Source organism: Alternaria ethzedia (genome assembly GCF_023757985.1).
Source record: "Alternaria ethzedia strain BMP 0044 chromosome Unknown scaffold_5, whole genome shotgun sequence".
Lineage (NCBI taxonomy): Eukaryota > Fungi > Ascomycota > Dothideomycetes > Pleosporales > Pleosporaceae > Alternaria > Alternaria ethzedia.
In genome coordinates this window covers 1,064,052-1,087,381 of record NW_026056198.1, presented here as the reverse complement: position 1 = coordinate 1,087,381, position 23,330 = coordinate 1,064,052, and the positions used below count along the sequence as shown (strand labels likewise).

At 53.9% G+C, this 23,330-nt stretch overlaps 7 protein-coding genes across 7 annotated transcripts; 3 read left to right on the top strand and 4 right to left on the bottom strand.

The window, feature by feature from the left end:
• Nucleotides 1-821: 821 nt before the first annotated feature.
• On the bottom strand, nucleotides 822-1,553 carry J4E87_003078 (uncharacterized protein; the record flags this gene model as incomplete). Its single annotated transcript, XM_049374711.1, has 1 exon — nucleotides 822-1,553. The coding sequence occupies one exon, from the start codon at nucleotides 1,551-1,553 to the stop codon at nucleotides 822-824; it is 732 nt and encodes a 243-aa protein (XP_049235702.1).
• Nucleotides 1,554-4,561: 3,008 nt separating this feature from the next.
• J4E87_003077 (uncharacterized protein) lies at nucleotides 4,562-8,203 on the top strand (the record flags this gene model as incomplete). The annotated part of the gene is made up of 1 exon (XM_049374710.1): nucleotides 4,562-8,203. One exon carries the CDS (start codon nucleotides 4,562-4,564, stop codon nucleotides 8,201-8,203), a length of 3,642 nt encoding a protein of 1,213 aa, XP_049235701.1.
• A 573-nt stretch (nucleotides 8,204-8,776) lies between these two features.
• On the top strand, nucleotides 8,777-11,488 carry J4E87_003076 (uncharacterized protein; the record flags this gene model as incomplete). Its single annotated transcript, XM_049374709.1, has 4 exons — nucleotides 8,777-8,787; nucleotides 8,859-10,192; nucleotides 10,245-10,643; nucleotides 10,692-11,488. 4 exons carry the CDS (start codon nucleotides 8,777-8,779, stop codon nucleotides 11,486-11,488), a joined length of 2,541 nt encoding a protein of 846 aa, XP_049235700.1.
• A 146-nt stretch (nucleotides 11,489-11,634) lies between these two features.
• Nucleotides 11,635-12,828, bottom strand: J4E87_003075 (uncharacterized protein; the record flags this gene model as incomplete). Its single annotated transcript, XM_049374708.1, has 2 exons — nucleotides 11,635-12,139; nucleotides 12,197-12,828. The coding sequence occupies 2 exons, from the start codon at nucleotides 12,826-12,828 to the stop codon at nucleotides 11,635-11,637; spliced, it is 1,137 nt and encodes a 378-aa protein (XP_049235699.1).
• Nucleotides 12,829-13,452: 624 nt separating this feature from the next.
• Nucleotides 13,453-15,534, bottom strand: J4E87_003074 (uncharacterized protein; the record flags this gene model as incomplete). Its single annotated transcript, XM_049374707.1, has 5 exons — nucleotides 13,453-14,358; nucleotides 14,408-14,896; nucleotides 14,941-15,207; nucleotides 15,255-15,448; nucleotides 15,501-15,534. 5 exons carry the CDS (start codon nucleotides 15,532-15,534, stop codon nucleotides 13,453-13,455), a joined length of 1,890 nt encoding a protein of 629 aa, XP_049235698.1.
• Nucleotides 15,535-16,635: 1,101 nt separating this feature from the next.
• Nucleotides 16,636-18,359, top strand: J4E87_003073 (uncharacterized protein; the record flags this gene model as incomplete). Its single annotated transcript, XM_049374706.1, has 2 exons — nucleotides 16,636-16,974; nucleotides 17,034-18,359. 2 exons carry the CDS (start codon nucleotides 16,636-16,638, stop codon nucleotides 18,357-18,359), a joined length of 1,665 nt encoding a protein of 554 aa, XP_049235697.1.
• Nucleotides 18,360-21,211: 2,852 nt separating this feature from the next.
• Nucleotides 21,212-22,923, bottom strand: J4E87_003072 (uncharacterized protein; the record flags this gene model as incomplete). The annotated part of the gene is made up of 6 exons (XM_049374705.1): nucleotides 21,212-21,326; nucleotides 21,376-21,933; nucleotides 21,985-22,280; nucleotides 22,330-22,598; nucleotides 22,650-22,800; nucleotides 22,849-22,923. The coding sequence occupies 6 exons, from the start codon at nucleotides 22,921-22,923 to the stop codon at nucleotides 21,212-21,214; spliced, it is 1,464 nt and encodes a 487-aa protein (XP_049235696.1).
• Between the last annotated feature and the right edge of the window lie 407 nt (nucleotides 22,924-23,330).

Below are 23,330 nucleotides of genomic sequence, written 5' to 3'. Positions count from 1 at the left end.
GGCGTACGCACGGAGGAATATGCGGCTAGACAGGACAATCAGCCTCGTGTATAAAGTGGCATGGTAGACACGTCAGCGACATACCTCGTGGTGGCTGCAACGGTGGTGTGGTGGCTGCGAAGGATTCACGATGCAGCACTCAAATTGCTGCGCACGAGCCGTTTGAGTCGGGTGTACCGTTCCGCCACCCCTTCGTTGATCGGCATGTATCTTAATTGCACCTCACATCCTATTCGGACCTCCTTCACTCCTCTCTTCTCTTTACAACTAATCGTGTCGAAGAATTCTTACGTTTCCTAGACTTCATGTTCAAAGTCATTTGTTCATACTATGTATGTACTACAAGATCGTCACTATAAACGCAGCATCGAACAGCCCATAATGCGGGTCTACGAAGAATAGTCCACCCTCCCACATCCATCTGATTAATTGTGACGGCGCCGTCAGACTGAAACGTTGCCGCCGCCTAGAATCCAACCCAACTACTGTGCAGTTGCTGCACATCTACGACAGCCTGCCGCCATCCAACGTCAACCCCGTCAACGCCAAATCATTTTACCGCTCCGAGTCTCCTCCAAGATCAACCTTGCGCAATCAGTAATGATCGGCATTATTCGTAGACGACCGCTGTCCCGACTCCCGACTCTCCGAGCGCTGTCGGGCGAAACAGTTGGCGCATCCGCAGAAAGAGCAATGCCAGAGAATGCAGATTGATCGAGTCCGTTTGTCAGACTCGCGTCTGGTGAACCACGACTCAACATGCCTACATGAGAATGCGGATCGGCGTTTCCTTCCATACGCCATCTAATATGCGCCCGCGTTCATGCAGCGTTCTGCTTTTCAACTATGCTATCTATCGCCATCGACCGAGTGGAAGGTGTAGTTGGCGTCGGTGGTGCCTTTACTTCCGCCTTGTTTGGAGTAATCTGCGCCTGCAGCTGTGGCTGTATCTGCGGCGGCATAGTCTGAGTCGGCGATAAGGATGTAGATGCTGCGTCCTCCTCGGTAGGTTCGTTGTCGTCTCCAAGTATCTCGTCCACTTCCCGCAGCCAGTTGGCTTTGAGGACCTCCATTGGGGGATCCAAGTCGCCAGGCTTCCCGCCGCGTCGAGCCTCCGCTGCAGTCATCTTCCTTTCACCGCGTTTGTGGGGGTGAAAGTGCATGCGTCGAAGGTGACTTGCGGCGTTGTAGCATTCGTTGTACTTCTTTCCGGTCTGGCACGCCTTACAGTTGGCCAGGAACGACTTGTCGGGCGAAGTGTCGATGGTCACCCAGACTTTACGTGCCTTTTTGTGGACACGGTTGGTATGACGTCGGAGCTCATGCTCACTGCGGAAGCCATCGGGATAGTCCCCGCAGAGCGGACACTTTAGTCGCAATACTCTGCGAGATGGAGGCTTCGAATTTGCTTCAAAGGTGGGCGAAGTAGCAGGCGTCGTCTGAATGGTAGGTGCTGTCACAATGGTCTCCCTTGGTGCTGGAGCGGGCTCTATTGGTTCGCTAGCCTTGGTATCCGTGACGGTAGGGGTAGTGGTCGCCGCATCTTCTTTCATCCTGGCTCTGGTTCTTGTAGGAGGCATCAACTTGAGGGCGCCAGATGAAGTCCAGGTAGGTTCCGACCAGGCTGAAATCCAGTAGTGCTGTGCAAGTCCGTCACACGGTCCGATACAGCTGAGTGTTGGGGAGGCTCGCTTGGTGGGGCGCGTCCTGTCGCTCTAACGGCAGCTAAAACCGACAGGTTCAGAGAATGGCAGGTGTAGTCCTGGGGTACTAGGGACGTGTGATGTGTTTCCAAGTCGATCTAGAAAGGGCGGGGGGCCAGGCAGCAAGATATCCCGATTTTCGCTGGGCCCAGTGGAGTGCGCACGAGGCTGGAATGGCGCAGTCAGCCTCGTTTCCCAAGGTGAGTGGACGAGCCTTGAGCTGCAAGCCACGCTACAAACGGCAAGCTGGCGAGCTGAGTGCCTATTGGGTCTCCTGCCTCAGGCTGAACGACGTGTGCTGAGGCCATGGCGAATCAGGTGACGCAGCCTGTTGAGCTGGGCCGGTTTCTGGGCCAGCTGGGCCAGATAATCAAAAGGAACGAAGGATTGCCGTCCAAACCCTGCTCGGATCATTCCGTCTCGCAACGAACTGCACGCCCAAGAAAGCGGAGGGTTGCGGGCTGGCTAGGGCGAGCGAGCATTGTGGTTCATGGCTTGGTCATGCTTTTCCTAATTCGATGTTCCGGCTCGCGACCGACTCTCGCAGCCCGGGAGCAACCTGGACATTGACAATTCACATCGCATCATCACCCGACATCACGACACCCTCTAGATGCTTCTGGCAAGGCAGCATCAGCATTCGCTGCACTTGTCTCTCGTTATTTCCTTGTTCAGCCTTGCTCCGGGCCTGTACCGGAAGACGCCTTTGGGCTGGCCCAAGCGGAGCCGAGGCTTTGGACGAATCAGCGAGCGTGGGAATTTGCTTGCTTTACGAAGAGTCGCCGATCCAAGGAGCCAATTGGTGTCTCAGCAAGCCTCGAGTCCAGCTGCAGAGGCATGGCTTGCACCTAGGAAGCACGACGTCTCCGTCATTCGCGATCGGCTGCAGCCTTCTTCAGCCTGGCCGGCGTTGATCTTGCGCTCTCCATCTTGCGAGTCTGTCGGGTGGGGCGCAATCAGACTGTACGAAGACACGGAGTTTGGCCCTGATCCTTCGCCTTGCTGAAGTCAGACTAGGCCACCTCTCCGATATGCGGTATATGGGCACTAGATGTAAGATCGGTCGACAGATGGCCCGAGGCTGACGTCCAGCGGCCACGAAACCTTATCCACCGATTAGCATCAAAAGACCCTACCGCGGGCGTGGTACCCCTCTTGCCCTATTCGAGCAGTGGTCGCAAAACACCATGCATCCTGTGTTGCATGAATACCACATTCGATCTGCCTGACTTGAGGCATACCATCGCGATGATGCAGCTCTGACACCGCTCCAATGCTACCCTGATAGGCTCCAGCGCGCAACATGTCAGCCTTCCCGCCCAGCGCTGAAGCACGCGCCCTGCGGAGGGAAAGGGTGTGAGTAACGCTTATCGATTCGTAAGCCTCCTAGCCTTCATAGGGCTGGGCCGACGTTTCATGTCTCGAGATGCTCGTCATTTTTGCGAAGTACAGGAAAAACCACGTTTGCGAATCGATGAGCCATACATGCCCTGCCGATGGCCTTGTTGAGGAGACTGCTTCCAAGTTCACAGGTTCAACCACACAGCTCGCATGTTTTACCCTTACACTCATCATGCGCAGACGTGCTAGCCCGTCAGCTTCGGCTCTGCCCCTCTGTCCGGGTCAACTATGCTTTTTCCTCAGCCTCACGCTGCAGATGCGAGTGCAATGCCTCTAATACGACGGATGCGGACTGTACTCATCTCGGTCCATCGTTTGGAAGCAGTGCAACCGACTGTCAGTTATTCGGAGCAGAGCTGAACATGTAGTCAACCTCTTGAGATGGTTTCAGCTTACTCGAGCAATACGCGAACATGCTCGCATTGGACTCCAACAATGTATGCAGACGTCCACCAAAAACATATCTACGGATACATGACCATAGTCTGCAAAGCTGGCAACTTGCTTCCTTTGGAGCAGGCTCGCCGTCGATCTGTAGCATATCTCGGGTACATGCCGTGGCCGAGCGGTAATAACTCAGGAGGAGAGCCTATTAGCAGATTATTATTTGTGCTCTCCGCACAGAGCAGTGTGGTGTTCGGGGAAGGTACCCGCTGCCTATCGGTTCGCTATGGGTGAAGAGGTCCACCTTGGAGCCTACATTGACGCTAGATATCCTAATTTGCTTGTTGTACCCTGGTGTAGGCTGCAGGTCCGCTCAGTTTCTTCTTTGTATGAGGTGGACGGCTATGTCTGATCTTCTTTGCACATGCGAACTACCCGACGAACACATTAGCCTACCCTAGATTCTGCCGCTGATACTAAGACGGGAAAGACAAGTCGCTACCACAGTGCCGGTATTGCTGGACGCCTGAAGTTGTTCCATGTGATCAAGTGGACTAGAACGTCTGGCAAGGCCAGTCTATGTATCATATGGCTTGCATGCTGAGGAACGTGTTATTGAAGACCACCTTGGCATTTGGTGTTCGTGGCTGGCTTTTCTGACCATCCCCGGTAGTACGAACATTAACATTCCATACTCGTCAAGCAGCTCAAAACGACAGCCCGCATACGAAGTTTGATGTGTCTTATGAGAAATTCGGATGGCCTGGTGAGTGTGAAGACAGAATGGCATGTGAAGGAGCTGTTGCACACGGCCCACTCTTGACGTTTGGATGAGAAACAGGGGTGCAGACGATCATGCTTCTCCTACCGAGGCCATCGTCCAGACAGCATCGAGCCGCCCACCCCACATATGATTTCATACGCTGCTACGTAGGCCCTACACGTGAGCATCTCGTCGCAACATCGCCTGGTCGCGATACCCCGGACACGGCCGCACCTCTGCTCGCGCAGCCGTCGGCATCCGCCATGCGCCCCCCTGGCCCTTCGAGGTGACATAGGCGCCATCACCAGCAATGTCAGCAAGCTCCAGCCATGGCCGGCCGTCGGGAGACTCGGACCGCTGGACGACTTCCTCGCACACATACATCGCCAGCAACTCGGGCGCCTACACCGACCACGGCGAAGGCAGCTCTTCCCCGCGGCGGAGCCAAGATTTCAGACCCAGCACAGGCGCAACCAACGACGCAGGGAGCTCAGCATCGGGCAGCCTGCTGGCTAGGGACTCGGTGCACGAGGAAGACTTTGCGCGCCGGAAGCAGCGCGTTCGCAGATCTGGCGGCTTCCTGCTAGATTCAAATTTCCCCAGCGGGCCACGGCAGCGACATGGCAACCACGAGGCTCACCGGGACGAGGCAAAGGGCAAGCGCACCTCGCGACACCATGGCACACACGAGAAGGATGCAGCCAGCTCGCCTCTGTCGCGAGAGGTACAGCGAGATGGCCCAGGCCCTGCCCCCGGCGCAGCATCCCGCATCAACTTCACCGACTCCCAGGACCGACACGACGAGCGCATACGCATTGGCAAGACTAGGGGGAGCGCATACAACATGCAGCCTCCAGCCCGTGATCGAGACCCCTCGCCCAACACCGCGCAGCCACGGCAGGCCATTGACCCGAACCAGCTGGTACACATGGCGCTGAACCTGAGCGAGAGTCGAAGGCGACACATCAGCAGTGGTCAGCTCCTGGCATCCCAGTCACGAGTCCCCTCTGCTTCTCAGCGAGAGGGCAGCTTCTCCAACTATGGCGCTGGCGGCAGTCTCAAGCAGTATCTCAACGAGCAACGGCGCACTTCACGCAACATATCCCCAATGGGCGGCCAGAGCTCTCCGACCCGCCACATGTCCAGCTCCATGCAGAGAAGCGCATCCATCGCATTTCCAGGCTCGCAGAACATCAACCCGTCCCCTGCCACGATTGCTCGAGTCGAGAAAGCGCGCGCGTACATCGAGCTTCGCATGGAGTATCTGCGGCTTCTGGAATTCCTACCGCCTCTGAAGCCCGATGCTAACAACCCAGGCAACTTTGTCTTTTCCTCAAGCAGCGTCCCAGGCAGTCCCCAGGCACAGCTCACTCGCGTGCCGTCTCACGCCGGCAAACAGCACGAACTCGGCCGACCGTACAACCCTCTCCAATACATACGAAACCGCCGGAGCAGGGCTCGGGAGCGAGTGACGCTCGACCACTCTTCGGAAGAATTCGACGACGTTGAGCAGGTACGCGAGTGGGTGGACCGCGTTGAGCAGCATGCGAAGCGAGCCGGCTACCGTCGAGACGATGCAGTACAGCTGCCCAAGATACACCACGATCACGAAGTCCCACCTGCCCCGAGCAAGCCTGCGAGACCTCACAAAGGCTGGATCTTCAGCCCACAAGAGTTGCTTGCGGACGCGCACTGGCTGGAACAAGGCGAAAACAAGCTGCTTGTGGAGAATCGCTACGGCCGGAAGGTATATCCGCCTCCCAAGGAGGTGCAGCCAAAAGACTTCCTATCACCGCGCGCAAGCAAAGACTACCCTGACAACCGGAGGAAGAGTTGGATTGATGGCCTGCCCAGCATCGCAGTCGATCACACGACAGGTGACGAGAGCGACAAAGGCAGCGAACGTGGGCGCAAGCGAAGGTTGCTTCCAGCGCTGCGAACTGATAGCCCCAGAGGCGGCAAGCATTCTAGACGGGGCTCACGGCTGCGCAGCCATGACGATAGCGATAGCTCAGAGTCAGAATCAGATACTCGCAAACGAAAGACTCGTATAGTCACCGACCCAGATCACAACACCGGTCCTTTGGCTTTGCTTCTTGAGCAACAAGCTCGAGAGTCACAACCCAAGTCAACCCCTGACTTCACACCAGATACGCCGAACAAATGGGGGCGAAATGAAGAGGTCACATCAGACAGCAGGCCATCTAGAGACTCGCTGGAAGTACCCCGCCCCACGAACGGCTTCGCATACATGAAGGAGCGGCGCAACTTCAAGATGCCACCTAAGGCTCGTACAGCTCTTTCTCTTTCCATTGACGATAATGAACCTCGTTCGTCTTTCGACGACCAAGACAGCTCAGCTCCAAACACTCCACACGCCAAACGTTTCCCGCATATTGGAGGCGATCTCTCATCACCTCCAAGTCGATCAAACTCACAGACGAGGAAAGCGAAACGGGGCAAGTTCAACAGCATTTTCCATTCGCATGACCATAGTGATGATCACAAACACGAATTCCGCCCAGAATCTGCTGGAACAGACAGGAAGGCCAGATCTCGGCAGACCAGCGAGGAAACTCCAGACGACAAAGAGGACAAACACATCGGAACAGCCATCCTAGCAGCTCCTGGTGCTGTGATGAATCTACTCGGTCACCGCAAGAATGATAGTGTCAGTAGCTTGCCTAGTCCGGATAAGCTACGTCGCAGGGACACCCAGGAACCACATTCAGCTGTCACAAGATTCTTCAAGGGCGTGAAGAATGAGGGCACCAAAGTCGGTGATATCATCTTCAGAAGAGACCGGGCCGACGACTCGGATGCGGACACCGTGTCTGATCGCAACTCTGTCGATTTCGACGATTATGGCACTGTCAAAGCCAAGCACAACAAACGGCCACCGATGAGTCGGACCGTCACGGCAGGGACAGATGGTAGTGTTACCAACAACGACCGCAACCATCTTGATCTACCTTCGTTTCGGCCAATTCACACAATCCCCGATGAGGAATCGGATTTTGAGCATCACATCTCACGTCAGGCGCGAGAGCAGAAGAACAGTCGCTCTCCTAGAATTGATCGGCTTTTACCACCACGTATGGACCTTGGTACTATATCCGGGAACTCTTCCGCAGGAGATCTTACTCTTACCCAGAGCCATAGTCAGGAGCGCATCAATGAAGTCCTCGCTCGGCCTGGCGGTGACATGGTGGGCCTCCCTCCCACTGGACTCCGAAACGCACAGGGCTCGCATAGGCAGCGCAGTGCCTCTCGGCCCGGGCTTAACGGGAGACATTGGAGCATTGCCGACGGCGATGATAATGCTGCTGATCGTAACAAAAACGCGAATGGCGTTACCCAAGCGGACATCGCTCGAGTGCGCGCTCTATTCCTCTGCTCAGGCGTCAAAGCAAGGGAAATCGACCGGCGCGCGCACAGTATAAGAGATCCGCCTCCCGACTTCCTGAGTCGCGCTGCCGCTACATCAAAAATGCGACTCTACCCCGTTCCGCGCAAGGAAGAGCACGTTCTTGCTGCACGCATGTTGGTCAAAGATCTGGAGTCATCCACAAAGGCACTACAGTCCTCACTTGAGTGTTTCCGCGATAAAGCCATTCAGCAACTCACCAACCAGATCTCGGCTTTGCAATCTACGGTGGACTCGGACCTCATGCCGCGTATCCTAGAAAGCGGGGACCAAGCTGTGCGCATCACAAGTGAGGTTTCTGGACAAGGCCCCCTGCAGGTCAAGCAGATCACAGACGAGATTGACCGCATGATTCGCACGCGCAAACGCAGGATGCGCTGGATCCGAGGATTTGGGTGGATGCTCGTTGAATGGGCTCTCGTCGCGCTCATGTGGTGTCTTTGGCTCATCGTTGTGCTCGTCGGATCTGTCAAGAGAGTATTTGGTGTGGGAATTGGAGTGATCAGGTGGCTGCTGTGGCTCTAGGTGTGCCCAGTAGTGTTCAGTTTATTTTCTTGCATACGACGGCGTTAGATATTTTATCGGGATCTTTCCTTTGTGGGCGTTTTGGATAGTGGGTAACAGGCTTGCATACTGCGATACCACGCGTTATAGACTGTTGTACGAATATTGGATGGGGCTTTCTTGGCTACGTAGGCATACATATAAAATTGTAATAATGTCGACTGGGTTCATCATGCGCGCATTAATTGTACTGGACGCCTTAATATATCTAGTGCATGATTGGACAGACCCGGGTCTGTAATGTTGGTTTGCTGTCTTAAAGTGAGTCGCACGTGACCTGCATGAATCCGCGCCACTGACGCGTCTACGTCATCGGCGTCCTTGCTTGACAGGCTTCACCCATCGCTCTCCGCAACACTAGTCAACACAGGCAGAAGCGCGCAAAGCCTCCGTCACAACCTCTTCCGCTTTGCCAATCTGCAATTTCTCGTCCTGCATCGGCTATGAGGCATTGCTAATCAGTTCTTGCCCCACAACAGACACCCGGCATGGATCTTCAGACGGTGTTCGTCGCCAAAGACCATGGCACCAGCCATGTCCAGTCGGTACGTACCTGCGTCCACACCCCGACTTTACTCAAAACGCGTGTACTAACATCCCCTGTCACGAAGTCTAGCGGCCCTTCTTCGTTCGCGTCACTCGCTGCAGCTTTCGTGCCCACGGCCGTGATTGCGACTTTGTACATGGTCGCGTTTGTCCTCATCTGGCGCCGCTTCCCCAAGATCTACTCACCACGGACGTTTATTGGCACCGTACCAGAGAAGGATCGCACGCCATGTTCGAAATCGCCGGGCTACTTCGAATGGGTCCACACCATGAGGACCGTTCCGGACAAGTTTATGCTATACCACCAGTCGCTTGATTCGTACTTGTTCCTGCGATTCATGAGGACTCTTATCTTCATCTGCGTCGGCGGTGCAGTCATTACCTGGCCTATCCTTCTGCCTGCCAATTATACCGGTGGCGGCAATTCCAAGGAACTTAATCGCGTTGGTATCGGCAATGTGAAGCACAAGGACCATCTCTATGCGCATGCCGTTGTGGCATGGATATTTTTCAGTTTTGTCATGTTCACTGTTGCGCGGGAACGCCTATGGCTCATCGGACTGCGACAAGCATGGAACTTATCGAAGCCGAACGCGAAGAGGTTGTCTTCACGCACCGTACTCTACCTCTCAGCACCTACTGCAGCTCTCGACGAAGGCAACATGCAGCGGTTCTTCGGCGACGATGCAGTCAGGATCTGGCCAGTCACCAAAGGCGAGAAGCTTGTGTCGCTCGTTTCAGAGAGGAACTCGAAAGTCGAGGAGCTAGAGGGCGCTGAGATGTCCCTGATCCTGAACGTCAACAAGGAAGTTGGAAAGAGCCATAATCGAAACATCAAGTATGAGCAGCTACCCAAGCAGATGAAGAAATCCCTACGACCTACACACAAATCCAAGACACCAGTGGTTGGCAAGGAAGTTGACAGCATCAGCTATTTCCGAGACCAGATTAAGGAGAAAGAGAATGACATCGAGAAGGCTCGCGAATCGAACGAGACAGCTGAGAGTCTTGGTGGAGCTGCGGCGGTCTTCGTTGAGTTTCGCACCCAGCCCGCGGCTCAGAGAGCCTACCAACAGATCGCATCGTCTGACATTCTGTCTCTCACCCCTCGCTTTGTCGGTACTACGCCCAATGAAGTTATCTGGGCCAACCTGAACCTAGCACCTGCGCGTCGGATATCTCAGAGTGGAGTTGCCATCACCCTAGTCGTCGCTGTCATCATACTTTGGTCCATTCCAGTTGGAGTAGTCGGTGCATTGTCGAATGTTGAATATCTCGCCGAGAATTTTAAATGGCTCGCGTTCCTCAACAAGCTTCCATCCGGACTTATGAGCCTACTTAGTGGTCTCCTACCTTCTCTGGCCTTGAGCGCGTTGGCTAGCTACGTACCTAAAATCTTTAGGTGTAAGTGTCCTCCTTTGACCTATATTGCTACCTTCGGGCTGACATGATGCAGACATCTTTACAAAATTCGGAGAGCCGACTAAGACTGTCATTGAGCTGAAGGTGCTCAAGTGGTACTTTGTCTTCCAAGTACTGCAGGTCTTCCTTGTCACCACACTCGCTTCAGGTGCTGCAGCGGTAGTATCGCAAATCGTCAAAGACCCAAGCCGAATACCACAGCAACTCGCGGAGCGTTTGCCGAGAGCATCAAACACCTATCTGGCGTACTTCATTGTCCAGGCTTTGACCAATGCCCCAAGTAACATACTGAACTACACCGACGTGCTGTCGTATGTTTTCTATGACAGATTCTTCGATAAGACCCCCCGTCAGAAGTACAACAGCTTCATCACAATGAGGGGCATGGCTTGGGGCAAGCTATTCCCGAAGTACGGCAACTTTGTCGTCATCGGTAAGTCATCTCAGATATCACAGACGACCTGTTACTGATCTATCGCAGCGATTGTTTACTCCTGTATCGCGCCTCTCGTTCTTGGCGTCGCTGCTATCGGTCTTGTAATCTTCTACTGGTGCTACCAGTACCAGCTGTTGTATACCGCGACACCGAAAATCGACACTAAAGGACATGCGTACACGCTTTCTCTGCAGCATCTTCTCACTGGTGTCTACATAGCCGAGCTGTGCCTTATCGGTCTCTTCAGTTTACGCGAAGCGACTGGTCCTCTAATCATGCTTGTCGTTCTACTTTTCGCCACCGCCATCTTCAACTATATCACGAACCGTTACTTCGCTCCACTCGAACGATACCTACCCGCGGATCTCGCGCTCGACTCTGAAGACGGTGAGCAGGCACCACTACTGTCTTCGGCAGAGGAAGGCGAATCTGAAGCTCTTCAGCACGCAGAGTCGAGGATTGATCGCGTGAGCGAACGGACGCGTGTGCCGTCCAAGGTCGTCTCGCCTGTTGCCCGGTTCCTACAGCCACACGTCTTCGGTAGCTACACTGCCTTGAAGGCTTGGCTACGTGACGGCGAATTTGACGAAGATGAGGAACCTCAATACAGCGAAGAGGACCTGAAGAAGGCCTATCTGAACCCTGCTTTCACGAGTAAGACGCCGGTTGTTTGGTTGGCAAAGGACAGTATTGGCGCGAGTAAGCATGAAATTAGTGAGAACGAGAAGACGGGACTGAACGCTACCGATCAGGGTGCGTGGATCACGGGCGATGGGAAGTTGAAGTGGAGTGTGGATAACTTCGAAGAGGTTCCTGTGTTCAAGAAGGCTATCAAGTGGTGAGGGCATGAGGGATGGGTGAGACTGGAGTTAGGGCAGTAAAGACGAATACAAGTGAAAAGTCAGGAAGAGAATCTCGTAAATTCACGAATACTGTTGTTGCATGTCGCTGCAGACCACATGAGTCGTGGCCGCGTACCAAACAGCCCCTACTCTTCCTCATCCTCCTCCCCCTCTCGCTGCTCCTCAAAAGTCTTCCTCCCCTCCTTCGCCAACGCCCCTTCATCCTCACCATCGTCCTCCACTCCAGCTAGAACAGCAGTCTTCACGTACGCCAACTTCTTCACCTCGCTCTCTTCGAACAACTTCATGATCTTCCCGTACACGGGGTTCTTCTTGGGGAAGAAAGATAGACAAGCTAGGTCCTGGGGCGTGAGACTGTACTTGTTCTTGCACTCTGTTTGATTGATGACGTCGGATGGCTCTTCGGTGAGGTTCGAGTCGGCAGCGGGGGTGTGTGCGGATATGTATGCTGACCACTTTTGCTTGGGTGTTTTTTCTTTGGTGGGTTTGGCGGGTTTAGCTGGTGCTTCCTTCTTCGATTTTTCTGGTTTGGCCGAGGTTTCCTTCTTCTCTTTTGCCGGCGTGGACTTATCGGTCTTCTTCACCTTCGTCCGTTTCGCTTCGTCCTCAGACTCAGGATCGTCTTTATGTCTGGAATCTCCTGTTAGTATATCTCCTCCATCAGACGACACACACATGTCAACTTACTCTGCTTGCCAAATCTCCTCCCCCTTCCTCAAAACCTCCCCATCACCTCTTCCCACCCCTTCCAGCATTCCCATCTTCCTGAAGGATAACTCTCTCACGTTCTCCTCGAGGAACAACTTCATCGTGCCACCATACAACGGGTTCTTCTTCTCGTACCGCAGCAGGGACGTCAGTTCCTCTTTCTTGAGCCCGTACTTCTTCAGCGCGTCGGTTTGCGTGATACTTTCTTCCTTGTCGGGTTCTTCTTCTAGCATCTCGCCTTCGACGGTGTGGGAGGCGAGCCAATCCTGCCAGTGTTGTTTGTAAAGGGCTTTGTCGGCTTTGACCTGTTTATCATGGGCTTCTTGTGCGAGGGTCTCGGGGTCTTTCTTTTGGCGCTTGGGTTTGGGGGCGGTTTCGTTCGTGGAAGCATTGTCGTCGTCGGATTCAGCGGGGCGCTTGGCGTTCATGGGGGCCTTCTTTCCGGATACGGTGGTCGCGTCCGGTACTGCTTTTGTCCTTCTTGTAGGTCCTTTGGGGGTAGCTGTAGTTGTCTTTCTAGGCTTTCGCTTCTTATCCTCGAAATCCGAGCCTTCGGATGCGGACGTGTATTTTACCGCTTTGGTAGCGCGGCTGGATTTGCGTGTTGACATTTCGGCTTTTGGTGTGGTGTTTGTTGTTTGGATATGCTGAACTCGAGAGAACTGTGATACCCGGATGGGAAGGCTGTTAACGAATCTCGTCAAGGGTGAATGCTGAAGCGAATTCTCCAGACAGAAGAGGGAGACGGGGTCGTGATTGTTTATAGGTCGGAGACTTCCGTAATCTCTCGCGTCTTACGACAAGAAAAGGACAAAGCAGGTTTCACGTTGCAGTGTTCCTGCCGGATCGGATTGGGCAAGTTCGCGTTGAAAGGAACGCTTGGACTTACGCAGGAGCGATTGTAAGATTAGACGCTACGTCATTGCGGCGATCGTGCTGCGAAAACCATGTTTTGGTTGCCGTGTTGCGATTGTGTATATAATATTAGTGCAAGAGGCCAATATAATAATTCAGGCGGTTGTTGTTGTCAAGTTTTCTTGTGGAAGTGGTTTCTTTCCTACGAGTGCGTACTGGCGTTCATCAGCCCTGCACGTGCTAACATGGGCACTGTTTGCATTGAGCCTAGTTTAGGCGCGCATTAAGCTGAGTCAACTGGCATACCTCAGGTTGCTACTGCCTGCTTCTCATCATGAGAATCGATTGTATTTCCTCAAAACTGCAATGAACTTCCCCATTCAGTCAACGCGCAGACTATCTATCCTTTCCACAACATCCATGCCATCCACACCTTTGATCAAATCTGCCGCCTTCTCTGCAACAGCATACACTAAGCTGACAATGTTTCCTTGTACATGAGTTGGGAAGATACTAGCATCCACCACCCTCAGTCCCTCTACGCCGTGAACTTTGAGCTCCCCATCTACAACACCACCTTTCTCCTTTGGTAGCATGGCACAAGTACCAACGGGATGATATTCCGTCACCGTACTGTTCTGCACAAAGGTCTTCGCTTCTTCGAGTGTTTTGGGCACTGGACCGGCGGTTTTAGACGTGATGAGATTGCCATCAGAGTCTCTGCGGAGGGTTGACGCAAAGGGCTCTACGTCTGTGAAGGTGATGCAGTGAAGGACCGCTCGAGCCATCATGTCGAGGTCAAGAGGATGGGAGAAGTACGCTGGGTCGATGGTAGGATGCGCAGTTGGATCCGAACTGTTGATATGCACACTACCGCGAGACAGAGAACGTGTACTGCATGCGCCAATGGTGCACCACATACCCTCTTCTACAGACGGAAACAGTCCGCTAGCCGACTCTGGGTTCTGCATCTGTGCGCCCGTAGGCAGCATTACGATTTGACAAACTGCTTCTTTAGGATCGAGGAGTTGGCGCCCATAGAGGGTGTCGCGACCTGCAGGGTCGGCATCGGGATGTCTACTGCGGAAGTCTTCAAGGAGAGATTGGATGTGCGACTCTGCGTTTGGAAAGTCGGGTTCGATCTTTGCAAGTGAGGCGAAGCCTGTCGTTGTAGGCGCTCCTGCAAATGGGCCGGCTTTGTGGGTAATGTATGCTTCTAGGGCTTGCTGCATGACAGCTGGGTTCTGGACGAGAGCTTCGGCGGTTGGGTATTCATCCTTCACACCCTGGAGAAGGTCAGTGTATGAAAGTAACCAAAGCAATATATACACTTACCAGTACGAGACCAGTAGCTGTATGATCGGACAAGTTCTCCCCGACGCCTGGGAGATCAACGAGGACGTCAATTCCAGCCTTTCCAAGTACAGTAGATGACCCGATACCGGAGAGTTCTAGGATTTGGGGGGAGTTGACAACCCCGCCGCAGACTATGACCTCTTTGCTCGCCTTCATCATGTGCGTAGTGCCATCAACTGTGAATTGAACACCGGTGGCCTTGACACTCTCAGCGGCCTTCTCAAGCTCGATTTTAGAGACCAGCGCATGAGTGATAAGAGTCATGTTTGACCTGTCCGCGTTGGGCTCGTAGTAATCTCTCGCAGCGTAGCTTCGTCTGTTGTGCTTGGGGTCGATAGTGTTGAGCTGATTGAAGCCGCCAATCGCCGAGCCGGTACGAGGATCCTTTGCGGGCGAGTATCCGGCGTTTACTACAGTCTTGGGCCACACATCCTGACCCCAAGTTACATCGGTTTCGGGGAAGGATATCTAGTTCGATCAGCAAGATCCATGAGTTGCCAATGACGACTGACATGAACAGGACCAGAGGTGCCGCGAAGTGATTTGTCGAGGTATTTGTCGTCCATGCCCTTTCCGAAGGTATCTGATGCTGGGTGATATGTTTCGAACTTTTTGTAGTAGGCCTTCATATCGTCAAAGGACCAGCCTTTGTTGCCGAGCTCTGCCCAGTTGTCCAAGTCTTGCTTGGAAGCCATGCTGAACATGTTGTAATTGATAGCTGAGCTCCCACCGAGGACTTTGCCTCGGGCCCAGCCGTGCACTCGACCGACTGTGCCCTCCTGCTAGATTGTTAGATGAAGCCAATTGCAGCACATCATGTGCTTACCTGAGGGACAGTTTTGTAATCCCAATCATATTGTGGTTTGCCCCACAGCTGAGTGAACATGTTTGGTGCATCGATCAAGAGGTCATTCAGTCCATTGCCGCCAGCTTCAAGGATAGCTACAGAAACGTCGGGGTCCTCTGTTAGACGAGCTGCAATGACCAAGCCCGCGGTGCCACCTCCAACAACGATGTAGTCTGCAAGTATCGAAGAGTTAGCAAAGAAATGTACTGATGAATATGTACGTACCATACGACTTGCTTGTCAATTCCTCGAGAGACATATTGGGTCAACAGTTGTAATATCTTGAATGATCCGAGAGTGCGAAAATTAGACCAGACTATATATGATGGCGTACTGCAGTGATAAAGTAGTGTTTCTCAAAGATCTGGAGTGCGAGGTCAAGGCTATCAGGTGGGCGGGGCTGCGCACTACTGTGCCTTGGACCTGCAGGGCTGGCTTTTGGGCTGCCACGAGGCTTGTTCGAGAACCATGTCCGCAGAACCCCCAGACCATAGCCCCATACAGTTGCAATAGGCGAGAGTACACCGATGGACCTCGTGCCAGCTCGCTCCAGGCATCCGGTCAGTACTCATTGGGCAAAGAGCAATACCAAACGGATGAACCGAGCAGTCCATTAGCTCTCGTGGTAGTTCTTCGAGGCGTCCGTGTGGGGATCTAGATTGGCGATGGGTTCACGCGGGGCAGTTCTTTGTCGGCCTACCCGTGAATGTAGCTGGGTAGGCATTCAGCATTCGGTAGCCGTGATCATAGATATTCCCGCACCACATCACACATGTTACTAAAACTGTTGCCGGCGAGTTGAGCGTGTTTCAGTTCCGCACTAAAGTTCACCTTCCTCGATAAGTCGTGATGTTACGAGAAGGCGACGAGCTGACGCAGCAGAATCCACTTGGTACGCGGCTGAACAGCCCTATGTCAGCCCTTACCTGTGGCCAAGATGGCTAGGCTACTTGCATGCGGGGTAGCTTTACGAGCTTTCGTCAGGCCCCGGGCCATGTCTCGGCCTCGTGATAGCAGCAGCGAAACGGTCCCGCAGGCAAGACGCCGCTCTTTTCATTCAAAATCTGCGCGGCGACCTCGACTAATGCAAAAAGATGTGCCGAAGGATGCTGATTTGGAGCTCTGTGTGTCGTCGACGGGTGCTGTGTCTAGAGCTACTTCGGATGGGACCTCGAGTAGGTCCAGACGGCCGTGGTAATTATCTAGACACCCGCAATCGACGGCTTTGGACAAGTTGCCCGATTCGGACCATGCCGCGGCTAGGTGCACAGACCCCCAGTCTGCGAATGCTCCACCAAAAAGTTTCTAGAGCTTGCAACTTTCGACTTGCGACAACGAACTTCCGCAATCACGCCCGGCCATGCTCACCGAACAATTCGTCGCCGCCATATCGGTATCGACTAAGCCAAACACGGGCGTCACCAAAGATGCGGGTATCTTCGTCCACGAGTTCCAGCCGCTCGTCGCCCAAAGACAGGCGCTCAAGAAGAGCGCGGCTGCGCCAAATGGCATAGCTGTGAGCGCCTCACATATCTTCGCTGCGCAGTCGGAGAAGGCGATTGTCCATGTCTACAGCAGAGAGAAGGGCAACCAGGAGGCCCTCGTGCCCTTCCCGGAGAGGATACACAGCATCGCACTCGCGGCGCAGGACAGCGTGCTCTTGCTGGGGACTGAGAGCGGGCGCATACTAGCCTGGGAGGTCAGTCATAACTTTGGAATGATACATGTAGTGTGCGACTTCTCTAATACACATCTCAGGTCTGCTCAGGCCGTCTTGTCTCCACATCCACGTCCCATCTCCAGCCAGTCACGAGTATCGTGGTCGACCCGTCGTCCAACTTCTTCCTGTCAGGCTCCTCGGATGCCATGATTCATGTATGGGCGCTTCCCACGATACTGTCATTCTCTCCCGACGCCTCGCGTTCGCCCATGCAGACCCTCTCTACCCACCGCGGCCCCATATCGTCCATCGCTTGCGGGCACAGCTCGAGCACTGCCAACATCGCCGTGTCAATATCAGGGGACAAGTCTGCTATAGTATGGGACTACCACAATGGCCAAGCTCTGCGCACATATCTGCTGCCTGAGACACCGACTGCAGTCACTCTCGACCCTGCAGACCGGGCATTCTATGTGGCTTACGCTGACGGCAGCTTACAAACCATCGACTTCTACGATGACGTCCAGAAGACTACCTCAATAGACGTCCTTCGAGATAGTGCCTCGTCTCACCGGCCAATTCAGCCGCCGCCGAAGAGCCGGTTCAATGCAGAGTCGCAGAAGCTCGGCGGAGCCCTCTGTCTGAGCCTTAGCTGGGACGGCACAGCAATAATATCGGGCCACGCCAGCGGCAAGATAGCACTCTGGGATACTGCAAAGTCCAACTATCTTTCCACCCCTGCCAATCTTCCTGGTCCTGTCTCAAACCTTCGATTCCTCCCGCCGACTGGCTTTCCCAACGCACCGGAACCGACTTTCAAGATCCAGGCTATTGTCAAGCCGAAACAAGATGCAGGGCTGACGAGCAGCGTAAATGGCCTGATTCCGCCAAACTATACCTTGAACCTGCAGCTGACGGGTCGGCTGCGCAGCCCCCACGTTTCTGCCACTGAGAAGAGATCTGCGGGAAGAAGCGCCTTCGAGGAAGCTCTTACGCACTCCAGTTTCCCTGCCAGTATGCTGGAGGAGAGCTTAGCCGAGCTGGACTCCTGGGCTGCCCAGCCCAAGGGCGCTTCAGCCTCGACAGCCGACTTCATGGCGCTGGACGAAGGTAGTGCGAGTACATCCGATTCCTCAGGCAAAGCTCAGCAGGCCGAAGTAAAGGAGTTGAAGAAGCAGCTTGCAAGTCTCCAACGCATCCAAAAAGTTACATTCTCCCAACTTTCAGAATTGCGCGACGAGAACGACTACTTCAAGGGCCAAGAAAAGAAGAGGGCTGAACGCACCAAAACACGAGCGAAGAGAAGAACGGGTGCTAACGGCGCAACTCGCAAGCAGACCAACGGGGATGTGGAGATGAACGACGGCACAGACGCCACTTCCGGGTCTGAATCGGATGATACCGATGCAGCTGACGAGTCCTGAGCACCGACGATAGCGGGGCTGCGTACAAGGCCACGATACCGACAAAGGTTCTTCGCGATAAGGCGGCTCCAGCGGCATAGAATGGGAGAGATGCTGCACATGCTTGCGCCCGCAGTCTTGGTATAACCGCAGCACTAGACTTCGATATGTAGTACGTTTACGCGACTAGTGTCCTGATCGCCTAGCATGTACATCACGACATGGCAAGAGTCCGAAACACCACGTCGGAAAACCGCGGCATTGATATCCTTCGCCTACGTTTCCCAGCCGGTGAACTCCGAGACTTCTCATGTCAGACCCCCAAGACGAATATTCGTATTCACGAACTTTCTACTGTATCGCGAAAACCACAAAGACGCCCGGGTCAAAGTTCTTGAACACATAGCCAAGCCCTCTTCAAGCCGTCATCACACAAAGCGGGGTAGCCCGTGCAGGTTTCCTCTTCGCAATTGTGCTACTATTGACGAACATGATTGTACTGCGCAAGCACGACGCCGTGTCTTCAATGTCACGCTTGGATCAACGTCAGCTGCACCGCGGGACGAAAAGCCAAGTTCAGAGGCTGCGGCCGGTTTTCGATCACGCAGCTCTTCAACCCGTCCTGCTGTGCTACTGCTCGGCTTACGCCGCAGGTTCATGCTTCATTCCACGGACCTCTCTCTGTTAATGAGCCGCCTTTGGATGAAAGGTGGAGGCAATGTAGTTGGCTGCTGTGAGACACGACCTCATCATCCGGCCGGCAATTGCAAAACTTTGCCTTTCGCTGTGCGTGAGCCGCAAGCTTCACTTTTCTCCCCAGGACGAAACAGAGCAAGAGTCAAGGCATGTCTCGAGCGGTGTGAGTATACTCGCATAATGTGCGACCTCGCGCGGGCCCTATACCAGCCGTCCCGCTATAGTGTGGAGCGTGGTTCCTGCTGCACACCTGACTCGCAGGGGCCAAAACCAAGCGACTATCGAACTACTACCCACCCTCCCACCGATCCTGCGAACAGCCGTTCCAAGATGCCGCCAACGCAATCCTGTTTGTTTCAACGAACACACACACACCTTTTGCCCCGGTGGTGGGGAAAGGCGTACAGAAAAGACGGTGAACGAATAGCGTTTCGTGCTGCCCATATGCTCGCTGCCCCTGTACCGTAAAATGCCGTACACAACACACGCACACACACAATAGAACAAGTTCAATATTACAAAAACCCCTGCCTCAACTACTCGCTTCATTCAGCGAACCGCGTATCTTGCATTGAACCCCCGCCACTCGCTTCCGAGATCGTAAACATGACTCTTTTCTGCAACCTTTTTGTTAGCTTCACTCACGCATCCTTCCTCAGACATCCGCACTCCCTAGGCAGATTTTCTCTCTGCCTTGCTTTCCCCATCTCCCCGAAAAAGCAAAACTGTACTTGTATGAGTAATCAACGTTACACACACACCACACACAAGCTCTTATACCAGGCTAGTCGCGTATGGGGCAACGCGCGTTGCGCAATCCCTGCGAGCACATGCATAATGGTTCGATCTTGCTGCGATGGGCGGACGGAGACGGGTGTTTAGACCGTATATAACATGCAAATAATCAGAGTATTGCAGAGTGCAGGGCAGGGCGTGATCGTCCGATGAATGTGGGAGGAGAAAAGGGAGTGGAGATTATTTTTTAACCGCCGATCTTATGCGTTGCCGAGGTGTGAGAGATGTAACGTGGGGGCTGGATCTGTTGGGAATAATGATTCGGTATATTGTCTTGGGAATGAGGAATGGTTTGAGATTGTTCGCCGACGACTGGGTCGAGGTTGCAAAGAGCCAGACTTTCGGGATACACTATAGTGTGATGAGGTTGCATAGGCTCGGATCTTTCTCCTGCTCTGCAATTGCTTCTGCGGCACGCAGGGTGGGCTTCCTTGTTCAGGGTCCATGTCATAGTGGAGTCACATATACATCACGTCGTCATCTTCAGTAAGTGGGATACCTGGGTTTATATTGGTTTGTTTTTTACGGTCCTCCTTGTCCATTGTAATGCCATCGGCGACAAGGCCGCCTGCAAAGTGATAGAGATACCTTATCCTCGGTCATGGCTACTGTGTGTAGCTTCTGGGACATGGATCCTTGCAGCCTGGGCATGCCATGTCCTGATCGGACGCAGGCCGAGGTACATCTTGAAGATGTAGGATTCTCAACGAAGGTATTCGTGGGGGCTAGCAACAATTCGTTCGGGCCAAGGGATTGAAGAGCAGACGCAGACGGGTCCTGTGCCGCACTAATGGGTTTTCCAGTGTAGTGGGGCGCGGCAATCATAGTCATGGAAAGACCGTGCATACCGAATAGTGTTTGTATTAAACTGAGAGAAGGTGTATGGTTAAGATATGTCGAAGGTGATGAGTGATCGCTAATAATGCCATGGGAGAAGGGAACAGACAGAAACCAATAAAGATGTTCAACTCTAAAGTCGATCACCCTGAGGCAGATAGTCTTTGGTATTCGTCACGGTCGTAGATCCTTGCGGGTTTGGCTTGTAAGGAAGAAAGAAGGTACAGTACTCCGCCCTCGCTTGATGGAAATAGGTCGTGGATGGATGCTAGATTGGAAGCATCTGCGGGTGGCCAAATAGCCCGAACTTAGGCACTGTGAGTACAGTCGCTTTTGCGTGTGTAGAGGTGATTGGGCGATATTCCGAAAGAGGTTAAATATGGTATCGGTCGTCATTCGTCGTAAGTGTGCTGAGGCCGTGGAAGTATGATGCAGGATGCCGAGAAAGTAGAGCAAGCTCGATAAACGCCACGCTAGTAGTCGCTAAGATATCGGGAAAGGGCCACCAGTGAAGCGCGGGGTCGAGTTCGGGCATAGAAAAGTGTTCAAGATGAGTGTGACTTGTGGCGGCCTTTGTTCCCTATGGAGTACTCGCCGTCCGGACACCATTGCTCGGGTTCAAAGTCGGGATTCATGAAATGCGCAGTGTTGAAGTGAGAACTCGTATATGTCAGTTAAGGTCAACAGGCATTATCGGGCCGATACTCACTTGCGAAAGATGGACGTTTGAAACGGCTGGACTTGCATCGAAGAGCCAAAACCTGGTTCCAACTCGTACATTGAAGGCCGGAAAGGGCCGCCTCTCTCAACACCCATGGGAGCTGCTCGGTCGATGCTCACGGGTGGCGGTGGGGGGTGTATGGGGAGTGTCACAGGAGGTTGGTCGAGATGTATGCTGTGATGACTCGGCGGGTTGTACTGGCTTGCGTTGCTAGAATGGAGTGGTGTAACAAAGTCCAAGTGGGAAGTGCTAACCGGCGTTACAGGCGTCGGTGTCGGGGCGTATGGCTGGACAGGCGTAACCTGAGGATGAGAAGTGGGACTGGGGCTGAAGTCGTACGAAAGTGAAGGCCATCGCTGGCCTAGACCGACACCAGAGGGGTACATTCCCGGGATCATGTTCATGACGTCGCCGACGTTGGTAGCGGTCGGTATGAATTCGTCAGTGTAGTTGGCTAGGGCAACATGAAGTGGTTGCTGTTGGGGAACAGGCTGGTGCTGGACTTGTGGTATGTCTCCAGCCTTGTATAGGATGTCGTAGTGGCCACTGGGGAGAATTAGTAGGCGAAAGATAGTGCCATGCACGGTGTGTACTTACGGCCTATAAAGCAGTCGTAACATGGGCGCACCGGGGATGGGGCGATGATGGGCGTCTGTCGGTTCTGAGTAGAAGCTGCGGTTGATCTCTTCGCCTGGTGAGCGGTCCAGATACCATACTTCGAGACCAAACCCAGCAGGCTTGATCAGCGCTTCGGCAAGGGCGGCAATGCCAACGTTGTCGGCTTCACACTGAGTGGGTTCGATGAAGTTGGAGCAGTATGTTTTGACGTCGCCGTTGTCTACAAAGTGCATAAAATCATCTGCGTGCGTCTGCACCCATGCACTGGCTAGGAGCTGGAGGGGGAGTTAGCAATTCGAATAATGAAAGATGTGGAATGCAAACCTTGACGTAGGTGATGATTGCCATAGACTCGCCCGGGTCGTTGAAAGTACGCAGGAGAATGCTATCGGCTTGGCCATTCATGGCGCGCAGCGATTCGGCAAGCCTGGTCATGAGCTCGAACGCCTCTTCGGCAAAGTCAATCCAGATATCGCGCGAGTAGCCGATATTTGAGAGCAAGTTGCCCAGCGAGTTGAGGCGGCCTTTTTCATGGTCCAGCTTGCTCACGTCGCCCACATGCAGCAGGGCCTCAAGATAGGTGAAGGCGATTGCTGTTCTTATTAGCACGGGCAAGCAGCACGAGGAAAGCGATGGGCACTCACCCCGCCATCCACAGTGGCCATCGCCACGGCAGGTGCGGAAGTAGGCATATTTGGCGGGCAACGCAGCGGTCTTGACCTGGAAGACGGGATCTGCGGTGGCATATTGCGTCGTGATGGCCGCGCTGCTTTGGCGTTCGCCCACCAGTGGGCCCTTGGGCGGTCAGCGCGCTTGGGCGAATATTGTCGCAGTACAACTCACAGTGGCTTCGGGCTCGTACTCGCTCGACAGCTTCTGCAGGTGGGCATAGTCGTCGTCGGAGGGATACGCGGCCATGTTGAGGTGGGGGTTGCGATGCTGGTGGCCTGGGTGATGGTGGCCAGTGTGATGATTATAGCTCCCGGGAGCAAGGACCGGCGCGCGGATAGCAAACGCTAGGCCGCCTTGGTAGTGGTTCTGAGCCGGAACTCCATAGTGGCCCTGGTGTAGGTGTGCATGCGGGTGATGCTGGCTGTGAGGGTGGTAGCCCGTCAACACCGACTGTCTGCTCATCTCGTCCTGCTATTATGCGTGTTTTGGCGAGTGTGTGCGATTGTGTGTAGATTGCCGGCACCGTCCGTTCCCCGCTGTGTGCGCTCCGTTGGCTCCCTGATGGCCGTGGGCGTGACTGGCCTCAGTGGCTAGTAATTGGATGGAAGGATTCCACGACAGATCCGGCAATGCGCAAACGATCTCAGCAACAA